The 12,036-nt window shown below is 41.8% G+C and overlaps 1 protein-coding gene across 2 annotated transcripts in view; it reads right to left on the reverse strand.

The window, feature by feature from the left end:
• The window catches only part of KDM5B (lysine demethylase 5B), an 89,614-nt gene that overhangs the window by 30,007 nt on the left and 47,571 nt on the right, over positions 1-12,036 (reverse strand). For both annotated transcript variants that reach the window (XM_040337835.1, XM_040337834.1), the window contains 7 exons: positions 8,790-8,909; positions 8,314-8,472; positions 8,050-8,231; positions 7,816-7,978; positions 7,591-7,710; positions 4,610-4,804; positions 1,294-1,475 (listed from right to left, as the gene is read on the reverse strand). In XM_040337835.1, coding sequence (XP_040193769.1) covers positions 1,294-1,475; positions 4,610-4,804; positions 7,591-7,710; positions 7,816-7,978; positions 8,050-8,231; positions 8,314-8,472; positions 8,790-8,909 — 1,121 coding nt within the window. The remainder of the gene's footprint in view (positions 1-1,293; positions 1,476-4,609; positions 4,805-7,590; positions 7,711-7,815; positions 7,979-8,049; positions 8,232-8,313; positions 8,473-8,789; positions 8,910-12,036) is intronic.

The raw sequence follows: 12,036 nt of genomic DNA on the forward strand, positions 1-12,036 counted from the left end.
ACAAAAAACACTACACTGCGGCAGTAAACCGCAGTACTGCATATGGGGGGTAGGTGAGACTTTAGATGAAGCTCATGATGACAAAGAACATAAATGGTGGCAATATAAATAATTTAATGTTGCATACCTTCATCACGGTCGTTCACCTTCATTCCTGGTTGTCCTCCAAGTCACCTTCACCGCTGTACTTACCCCCTTTCCCCACCAGTCCACCGCCACCCAATTCTACCAACACTCCACACTTCCTGCCCTTTTATTCAATTGTTTCACTTTGCCTTCGGCCTCCTCTTATTCCCACTTTTCACATTTTTGCATTAGGGGTGCTCGGGGAACCCTGGACCTCCTGGACTCTGCCTGTGATGAGTGTTGCCTTTGTACATGCCCCCTCAGCTCCCGACCCTGTGTCTTTGGGTGGCCCTTGGTCTTGGACACCATGCCCTCTGGTACCGGCACAGCTGTAAGTCAACCCATTATATTGGCTTTTGGGGGGTCATTACTTCCCCCCCCCACCCACCTTTATATAGTTCACGGACCTTATCCACGTATCTTCCTATTGCAGACAGTGCACATACACACTCCTGATGAGCGGCTGAATGCCACGAAATGCGCATTGACACAGTGTATGAGATACACACTCACCCCAGATATGTGTCCATACCATCTTTACCCTACGGGGAGTTTAAGACTGTTAAACGTGCAGATGTTACTATTTTAACAATACTACCCAATATCACCATTGTGGACTCCCCCTTTTTAATTACTATGAATATTGGATGTTTGTTAAGTACTAGTGATTGCTCAATCAGAGATTGGCGCCATGTTATAGGTGCAGTTTCTGTATATGGAATTAAGAGTATGTAAACATGTTTTGTATGCAACATTAAATTATTTATATTGCCACCATTTATGTTCTTTGGTTTACCGCCGCAGTGTAGCCTTTTTTTGTTCAAATGACAGGGATGGAGGCGCATGACTCTACCCAGTCATGACCTCATATAACGTTCCAGTCTCCCCTATCCCCCCCCCTTTTTGCTTTAGTATTCATTCCAGTGCTGTCAGAGCATGCGAACAAGCATCTGCTTTAAATATTATACACTTTAATATATTTGTTATCTAGTCTATGTACAAGTCAACAAACAAACGTTTACAGCTGAATGTACAAAATCCACAGCTATCCCATTACTCCTTAAATGCTATTCATTTATTTGTGCAAATTATAGAATGATGTTCTACTAGGAAATATACAGCATCATCTAAAACCTTGACACACTAAGCTTTATAGAGTTTACTTACCCTAAAATATACTTGTGCGGGGGACAAGAACAGAGTTCATCAATATGGTACAGACATACAAGACTGCTAGGCGTGCAAGAACAATACACTGCCGATGTGAAGCAGGTTGTCTTACACTTTAGACACTGCCGCTCATCATCTGCTAATAACTCCAGATCAATCTTTTCAGATTCAGCAACACCCTACAGGAAAATAAAACATAATTATTAAAGAGCTCGATACACAGCTCTATAACATGTAAACTGCTTTATCTGCTTAAAATTGAGGAGTTTTCTAGAACCAGTTAAATAATACACCAGTCCAATGCCACAAAGTCATAGTGGGATGTCATTTCAGCACTGAACCTTCTTGTATAGGTCTACCAGACAATAAAGGAGTGTCATCACACACACATGGTAACTATGTAACTGGCTTTGTACTATAGCAAAGGTGGGTGATCAACAAGAGTGAATGCACAGAATTTCAAGTAAGTGAAGAGACACAACAGATGCATATATTTCAACTGATTAGGCCACAGGCTTGGGGTTCTGCCATATGCAATGGACCCATTCACATTATAATGTAGCATTTAACATATAGTAAAACACTTAGTAATGCACTGTATGTCTGCTTGTGTTCTGAAATGCCATTGATTTTCTTGGCTGAGCTGCAAAAAAGTGCAGCTCGCACAATTTTATCTTTTCTTTTTTTTAACTGCAAATGAGCTGCCTATTGCAGCACACTTTATTGATTTAGTGAGGTATTGTGTTAATGGGCCCTATATGTTAAAGGAAACCTTGTTCTTTAACCGCCAAGATAAATCAGTTGTGAGGGATATGCGGATCTTTGGGATTTACCTGTAAAATAATGTCCTTTGAGTACAGTACAGGGTCTTAGCAATAACCATGAGTTAAAGCAGACCGAAAAAAGCCAAACCTTTTTTCCCCCCCCCAGTTTTGGATAGAGTAAAAAGAAGGGTTAAAACTCCTGTCAGTTTTTTCCTGACATTTGTGTCCCATTATGGATATTTCCCCTCATTTCCTGCCCCATACCCAAAACAGGAAGTGAGAGGAAATCCCTCCAAAGTTAGGTAATCTCAGGTTTTCAGCAGAACTAGCACCCCCACTGAAAGAATTCTCATGTTTTCCTGTTCTGGGGACAACCCATTTGCTTTTACTTTCATCTTCAATGAGAATGGTAAACAGGACAAGTAAAAAAAAGAAACAAAATCTCCCCAACGTTGACAAAGACCGCAATAAAATAAACTGACAGGAGGTCTAATCCTTCTACACTCTATACAAAACAAACTTTTCCTTTAGTTATACTTTAAATTTACTTTCAGGTGGTGGGAAAAAAATAAAGTACTGGGACATCTCCAACACCTCCAACTCATAGCCCACTGCAGCAATCTTACTGAATAATAGAGAAGGAAGCCAATTGTCAAAATGAGCCCACCGCCATAAGGTAGACCCCGTCAGCACTTACCACATGCTACCAATTTTCTTGGGACATTTTGGTGCAGGGAAGGGAAGAAAAATATCCTGGCTAAGGGAGAAGGAGGAAACTACCCAAGGGAGAAAGGATACTTTGGCACAACCTTGCCTTTGTGTAGCATTATGAAATGCTCTTCACAAGATAAGGCTGCCAACTCAGAGAGTCGCATTGCAGAGGTGATAGCAAAGAAAAGGGCAACTTTATTAGTGAGGTCAGACAGACATTCCTTATGGATTCATAGGTCTGAAAGAAGAAGGTTAAAGTCATATGGATTCATAGGGGAATGTAGAGGGGGAACAATGTGTGCAACATCCTGTGAAAAGACCTTAAGTAAAGAGGCAAAATGTTTCTGGATCAAGTGCCACGGCCGATATTTGCCCCTTTAAATGGTACTAAAGGCCTGTAGGGGTCCAGACAAGGCAGGGGGAATGACAATGCCTCTCACGGAGTAATTCCTAGGTTGGAATTTTCCATAAAGGTGGGCATAGTGGCAGAAATATCTTCCCTAGATGGGTAGAAGGGGTGTTCAGCCGAGGGAGCAGTTGAGTTTCCAGAGTCTGCGCTGATGAGGCCCTTGGACCCTTTGCTCCTGCCTGTATGATTTGCCATGTGTAATGCCGTATCCCCAATGGGGTACTTACAATCTTCACTGCTGTGAAGAGGAAGCCTTTTGTACCAGGCACTGTAAGCTGTTAAAACCCAGAAATTGTCTAAAGATTAGGGATCTGTTCCATGGGAGAGGAGTTTCCAAAAAATGTCATGAACATGTACAATATGGCCAGGAAGCTCAATGCCCCAATAACGACCCATGCAACAGACTGAGGCCAAAAATTGAACCACTTTAAAAACAGCAGGCACTCCTGATTCCATGCCTGCGACAGTTAAAAATCAGTCTCAGCCTGCTCTCTGCAATAGCCACCAGGGATCACAGTGCTAGCACAGTGGGTTCAGAAAGAGTAAGAAGCCTGCGATTTACTGCACCAGGATGTTCAAGACACGCAACACGCTGACTTTGCTTCTACAAGCGGTCTACAGGGACTGGGCTCCAGCACAGATCAACCTTAGCCCAAGATCTGTACAACTTCTTGCAGCCACACAGGATCCAGTATATATATATATATATATATATATATATATATATATATATATATATATATATATATATATATATATATATATATATATATATATATGGGAGGGGTTGTATGGGGGACAATCCCTTTACAAGTGTTCTATCACCTAAAAGGTATCTGACTAAAACCCAAACCCATGATAATGACCAAGACCTTGTGTCCTGTATTATATGTTTTTAAAAAAAAAATTATAACAATAAAAAGTTATACTTTCCTAGGTGGATGGATGCAACATCTACCCAATGCTGCATCTGTCCCCTGCTGCTTCTAAGGCCGATGTCTCCATTCTCGGTCTTCAGTGAGCAGACAGTGGCTCACTGAGAGGCTGAGCCAGCTGCTGGTCCAGGCATCTGGGTGGATCCCTACTGTAAAGTTGGGATTGATCCAGAGCCTGAACTGACTGAGCAATGTCAGCTGAAAACTGGTCACAGGATTGCAGTACAAACTGCTCTCTTGTGATTCATAGAAGAAATAGGGCCAAAAAAATCTTTAGGAAATTAGAATTTCCAGTAGGCATGTCTAAGCACTGTCACATTTGAGGAGGTGCTCTGGTCATTTTTTTTACCAATTGCTTTGTCACACTAAACTGTACTGATAAATCCATGTTGGACCAACAAACTTTAGAATACAGGACCACGTCAACTATAAACTGACATTTTATTACTCTTTTACCATATTGAATAACACAATAAAAAAATATTGGTTCTCACCATTTTACGAACTGCCTCACGAAGAGCCTTCTCTTCTTCAATCAGGATGGCTAAATCTTTCTGTACGGAAGATGCAAGAACAACATCCAGTTCTGCAGCTTTAGAAGCCATCTTGCAAATCATCTCATCGTGTGAAAAGACACAATATCTGTTAAGGTGCCGATAATGTTCCACACACTGACGACCAAGAGGCAGCTGAGGTAACAAAAGAGAAGGTGTGTGCACCAATAAATAAGAGTCTACTGAAGAAGAAAAAGCATCCAAAATGTGCCTCACATCTGACATCCTATGTGGAAAAAATAAACTACTGTATACTCTATGATCATGTATAATGAGGACATGGGGCCAACGTAATCAAAAAATAGTAGCAGCTTAGAGAAACCATACATACCTGCAACTATAGGCATAAAAGCCCAAGAATTAAAAAAAAAAAAATGCTCATTTATGCCTGGGGGGTAGAACGAGAGGCTGCATCATTTACCCAACTCCCCACCCCAGGAGGCTCTGGAGCTGCGCTATTCGCCTGAAGCTCCAGTCTTTTGGCAGAGCTTCATGGTCATCATGTACAATGCAGGGCCCTTAAAAGGGACACTAAAGGTTCCCGTTTAAAAAAATTAAAAAAAACAACAAACATGTTATACTTACCTCTACTGTGCAGCTCGTTTTGCACAGAGTGGCCCCGATCCTGGTCTTCTGGGGTCCCTCAGCAGCTGTCTCGGCTCCTCCCTCCATCAGCTAACCCCCTTCATGGGAAGCGCTCTCCCAAGGGGGTTAGCTGGCATGCACGCTCCCGTGATACAGCCGGCGGCCATTTCCGCCGACTATCACACGGCCCCACCCCCCGGGGCATAGGATGCATTAAGGTGAAAAAAAAAACTTTTACAACCCCTTTAAAGCAGAACCAAAAACGACAAAACTTTTTTTTTTCCCTATTTTTTTTTAAAGGGTTTAAGCAGTCCATAAATTATGCAATTTTCTTTCCTTTCACCATGGGAGAAAAGAAAAGAAATATGCTGTATTCTCCCATCAACACACAGTGTAGACAAGAGAATCCCCCTTGCAGCGCTATTGTGTTCTGTCAGCAGAGAGCCTTCCCCACATCGACAGAAGAACACAATTATCACAGCTGATGGCATAGCTGCTGGAAGTGATCAAATAAGGAAAAATTATCTGACATGCTGGTTGTACTGAAGTCAATCGATGGACCAACTTAAGTACAAACAGCCTGCTCATGGATGGATCAAAATCTCAGGCCATTCCCTGTTGAACCAGCCAAGATTCAATACATCTATGGCCAACTTAAGGAAGACTTATAACCCCTGTCATTTTTTGTCATCTGTGTACAATTGTAAAAAAATACCTTCACTTCCTATCCCATACAGCAAGTGAGCAAAATCCCTTCTAGTGAGGGAATTCCCTGGTTGTCACACCAGGGTCACTGGAACTAGTCCCTCGTTGGAAGATTTCTAATCTATTATGGTTATAAGGACAACCCAAAATCAGGGATTTGATAATGGTAAAAATGACAAAGAAATCGGGTAAATCTCCATAACGGGATCACAGACAGCAATAAAAAGCCTGGCATGTGTCCTAATGTCCTTCTATTCTGTCCAAAACGAAAATAAAAAAGTTTTAGTTTTATTTATAATTTACCCTTGCATTGTACATGGTGGATGCATTCGTGTAACTGCAATTTGAGCCAGCTTACAGAGCAGGCTGTGGCAGACTGGCAGCATGAATCAAGGGAGCCTGCTGGAACAAAGTAAGTAATGCACCTCTTCGGCTGCCCCATAGACCCAACAAACATTTAGCATGTGCAGCCTTATAGAGCCCACTGTACATCTGTGAGAAGTCTTAGCAGGCCAGTATACAACTCCCCTGGCCAATCCAGGTCTGCGAGAACCACTGGAATACCCTTAGTCTTGTTACAATTGTGCAAAGCACTAAAGGAAGAAGCTTCAGTGTCCAGTTTGTTGTTGAACCTGGAAGCAAAAGTAGTCTGCATCTGACATCCACCATCGGTGACACAGGTCCTGGGAGCATGTCTGGGTGCAGAGATACATTTCTGGGTCCAAACACTGCCAGCTGAGAAAATCTACCTGCCAGTTGTCCAGCTTGTTGTCCGGGGAACCTACAGCCGGGGAGCACCGATTTTTCAAAGTCGGGCACCCCTTCCATAGACTCCCATGTTAAACGGTAATTTCTTCAGAAACTTTGGGGACCCGGTACCGTTTGGCACACATGTAGCCCCAGTTCTGCTCTACAAGTGTGCAAAGTTTGCTGTCTGAGGGACCTACGGCCGGGGAGCACCTATTTTTCAAAGCCCGGCACCCCTTCTATATACTCCCATGTTAAACGCAAGTCTACTCATGGGCACAGTGAGGCAAGCAGATAGACACCCTAGGCTTATACTCGAGTTAATACGTTTCCCCAGTTTTTGTTGTAAAATTAGGTGCCTCAGCTTATATTTGGGTCGGCTTATACTCAAGTATATACGGTATATTATTATTTTTTTAATATTGGAAAAATAAAATTGTAAAAAAAAAAAAACAGAACTACAGACACCAACTCTGACCTACTGCCATATAAATAATGCTTTGGGGGAGCAGACCCCAATGCAATAGGCTGCACACATATATGCAGGTAGCCCACTTTTGGAATACCTTTTAGAGCGCAAGAGGTCCAGAACTGGACCATATAGGGCAAATCAACAGGTTTTCTTTATTCCCTCAATTCCCAGCAGCGTAATGTATTCTATTTCCTTCAATCCTCTCCATTCTGTCTGCACAGAGAACTGAAGGAATTACCCAGCATGTTCAGGTACAAAGGTGCATGCGATACATTCCATACAAAAGCACTGGCCAATCCTAGTCCCATAATTGTATATTGACTTTAGAGTGTTAGCCCTGATCAACAGAATGATAATATATATAACCGAGGCAATTTTCCTTTTAATGAAAACTCAGCATTATTTTCCTTACCCAGTCCACTGTGCAGAAATTCACAGCCTCAGCAAAGTTGAAGCCCTGGTTAAAACCACTGTGATAAGCACGTGGAAATGTTATAACAAATTCTCCTGCACACTGATTGGTTCGATATATCTGTAAAAGAAGTACAGAATGTTTTACAAAATATGCACATATAAAGTATAAATTAAATCAAAATTTTGTTACAATATATTTGAAAATATCAAAACACACTCATACCGGTACACCATGAGCCATCAGTGTATTGGGATTCATAATGGTGACCAACTGATGGAGTAGATCAGGCTGAGCAACAAACAACTCTGGAGCTAGTTTCTTCATCACGTCCTCTAGCTGTTCTGCAGCATATCCAGGAGCTCCATACCAAGTCTTTGGCTCACCCCTGAAAAATTGTATTATGTTGGTGAAATGTTTTCTACAGGCTTTATGTTTCATATCATAACGAATCCTCACCAGTGCAGGTAATTGATCGAATAACTCCAGTGGTCTTCAATGTGCCAACAAAAGGAGGAAAAGCACATGCCCACATAAAGCCATGGCAACTTCATTCCACAGATGTCAGCAGTTATATGGGTCAACACTGAAGGCTCCATCACAGGCATATTATTTAGATTCCAGCCACAATCAAGGTACTCCTATGGGGAGGGAAAGAAAAAATTAGTGACAATGTAAATCCTCAGTGAATTAAAGATAATGTACAAAAATCTGTTATTTCACCTCATCTTCTGGCTTGACACGAAACTTGCCATTCCGAACAGGAAATCCACTTCCAAATTCCTTAGATGCAATGTCTGCTCCATATTCAACAGTAACATCCTCCTCTATGGTGCTTACTAATCGCCAAAATTCCTTCTCTACCAGCTCTGTGGGCACCATCTGCAGAGATAAAAAAATTGTTAGACTTGCCTAGTAACAGTCTACAGGAATCTTCCCAAGAGAACACGGCAGAGATGGCTTCTTCCACCAAAAATAAAAGCAAAGACAAGAGCACCATAGTTGTACTGCAATTTATTGACGAAACATATGTGGCTTGCGTAAAACCAGAAAAAAAATTATTCTCACTATACATACACACAAACAGCGAAGGCATAAAATTGTCCTGAAATATTCTTGGAAACTACCAAATTACAATATGCCCTCCCAGGGAAAATTACTAGCTGTCCATAAATTGTATGTTGTCGCACAAGACTCACATGAACGGGCATGTTAAAATAGTCAGATTTGAAGTTATCGGCCATCTCTCCAAACATACGTAGAGTATAATCCCGGGCAGCTTGCTCGAACCCAAATGCTTCCTGTGGCTTACTGCATTCCTAAAATAAAAAAAAATAAAAAAAAATATCTATAAATACATTTTTTTTTTTTATGAAATCCTTTGAACCGACTGGTTCAACTAAACTCCACGTGCAAGGGTGAAAGAAGTTCTTGGTTTACATTTTATGTAAAATAAAAATATGCTGGCCACACCATAAATATTTGTTCAAACAAAAGAATGACAAACTTAATTAACCATGTCCCTTATTCATAATTGAATATGCATCGTGAAACTTCATATAAAATGCTGGTAATCTGCATTAATGCCTTTTTAAAATTTGGCAGTGACATGGCTTGGTCATGGCATGAACCAAATGATTACAATATCTGCGCGTGCTGTACCCAAATGATCTAACTTCTCACCTGATCTTAGATTAACAAACCCGAAGTGTCCAAAATGTCAGCTTCCAGCACAGTCCAACTGTACCTTACCCAGGATGATCCAGGTAATGCCTCTTCCCATTTAGGGCCATGAGGCTCAAAATGTGCCCTAAAGGCCAAAATGTCTATTAGGATGAAGTTTCAGCAGGTTCCCCAGAGGGTCAAAGATGTAGAAGACCAGCAAGACAAACATGTCCAGGCTATTCCTGACAATCAGGAATGTGAAACTCATCCGATTCTCTCATAGGGTAATACTATATAAAGTTGAAGACCAGGAGAACCACTATAGAGGCAACAACTTGCAGGTCCACGGTCTGCCAGAGGAGACATGGGATTAGAACCTGGCCGAAACAGTAAGGCAGCCTTTCTCAACCTTTTTTTACCTTGGAGGAATCCTTGAAATAATTTTTAGGTCTCAGGGAGCCTCTGTTAAATATTTTTATCTACAGCCAAAGTTTAAAGTAAATAAATAAGGAATGTGGCATAGCTAGAGTATTTGACACCCAGAGTGCAGCACTTTAAAACACCTCCTGCTGTATACCACAATACAAATCCTAATATTAAATAATAATGGTCAAAAATAAGACAAAAATCTTCAAAAGTTTAGGCCCTCTTACAATAGCAGTCAGTGGATAAGTGCCTCTTACATTGATAGCAAGTAGAAAAAGCATCTTTACATTGGCGGTCAGTGTAGAGGCATTCCCTTTACATTACATTGGATGTTAGTGGAAAATTGTTGCCTCACACTGGTGGTAACTGTAAAAAAGAGGAGTCTGCCACTATCTGAGAAACCCCAGTTGAGAAAGCCTGAAGTATTTTTTTTTAAATCCCTAATAGTCAGCACAGCCACTTCTCCTGTGAGGTTTTACAGTGTTCACAGAGACCCTTGACCCTGCAACCTGAACGCAAAATACATACATAGAGGACATATAATCAGCTCTACCATTTTGAGAATAAGGCCTTAAAGTTGAACTGAAGTCAATAGCCATTCAAGGAATGGTGCAACTCCCACACATGTGCATTGGAGTACAGTGGTTCTAAGCCTTAAAAAAAACCTCCTGTGCTGCAGTAGCCCTTCCATTCTTACCCGAACCAATCCAACAATGTGCACAAGAGTAGCGGCTTTCAGCGCGGCCTCCCTCCTCACTGGGCAGACTGATAGCAGCGATAGCCATTGGCTCCCACTGCTGTCAAACGAATGCCGTGATAAGGGAGCAGTGGGCGGGACCAAGTTGCCCTGTCTGTGACAATAGACGCAGACTGGGCAGCTTGGGAGCAAGCACGAATGGGAGTCCCCATGGAAAGGGAATTTTTCTAGGGGGGACTCACCAAAAGAGGCCTGGAGCACCAGCGGGGGAGAAGAGGGGGATCAAGGCTGCTCTGCACACAGCAGGTAAGTAGAACATGTTTGTTATTTTAGTTGAAACCAAAAAAAAAAAAAAAAGGGTTTATAAGTCACTCTAAGGCTACTTTCACACTGGGCGGTTTTCAGGTGATTTAGAACCATAAATGGCCTCTGAGCGCCTAAAAACCACCTCCCATTCATTGCAGTGTGTCTTTTCACACTGGGGCTTTGCGCTTGTGGGGCGTTACGAAAAGTCCTGCAAGCAGGATCTTTGGGGCAGGTTGGGAGCGCTGTATTTAGCGCTGTTAAAATGCCCTGCCCATTGCACAGGGGCTCCCCGGAAAAAAAAAAAAATACAGAAAGTATGGTTTCCTTGGTTATCGTCTACTTTAGCAGATTCTTCCTCTGGTCCATCACTCAACACTTGATTCAAAACTACAGTATATAGTTTCAATCTGTATAGCGGTTAGAGAATATTCTAAATATAAAGGTATTCATCTGCTCCCCCCCCCCCCCCCAATTACCAATATAGGGTTGTATTTTGATTTAAAAGATATGTTCTCGTGGGTAGCTTTGATTCTGTGTTATCAGGGCATAATGTAATCGTAGGCCTCTTGTGTCATAGGATAATATATTAAGCAGGGCCATATGGATTATAAATGTGTGCCAGAGCTTCAGAGCTTCATTAGAGTTATATGTACATAAAACTAAAAACGTCTAAACAGTGTTGCATTCAAAAGTGGCACTTATCAGCATTGAGGTAGTCCATAATGATCCCTCCTGAAGACTGGAAACGGTAGGTTGAGTGTGGGACATTGTACATGTATGGAGACTGATCAGGTTGCCCAGGGCAAGATGAGGATTTTTAATGCCCTTTGTTTGTTTTAAAGGGGTTGTAAAGGTTAAAAAAAAAAAAAAAATCCCTAAATAGTTTCCTTTACCCTAGTGCAGTCCTCGTCCTTCCATTTTTGCTTTTAAAATGTCCTTATTTCTTTTGAGAAATTCTCACTTCCTGTTCTTCTGTCTGTAACTACACACAGTAATGCGACACTTTCTCCCTGGTGTGGAGAAAGCCTCTTGAGGGGGCGAGCAGGCAAGTCAGGACACTCTACTTTGCAGATAGAGAAAAGAGCTGTGTGTTAGTGGGCCTTCTGACACTCCTGCTCGCCCCCTCATGAGGCCTTCTCCACACCAGGGAGAAAGTGTCACATTACTGTGTGTAGTTACAGACAGAAGAACAGAAGTGAGGATTTCTCAGAAGAAAGAAGGACATTTAAAAGCAAAATCGAAGGATGAGGTAAGTGAAGGAGGACTGCACTAAGGTGAAGGAAGCTATTTAGGGAAACCTTTTTGTTTTTACCTTTACAACCCCTTTAACATTAGACATTTAAAAACCGCAA

Source organism: Rana temporaria, chromosome 2 (genome assembly GCF_905171775.1).
Source record: "Rana temporaria chromosome 2, aRanTem1.1, whole genome shotgun sequence".
In the NCBI taxonomy this organism is placed as follows: Eukaryota; Metazoa; Chordata; class Amphibia; order Anura; family Ranidae; genus Rana; species Rana temporaria.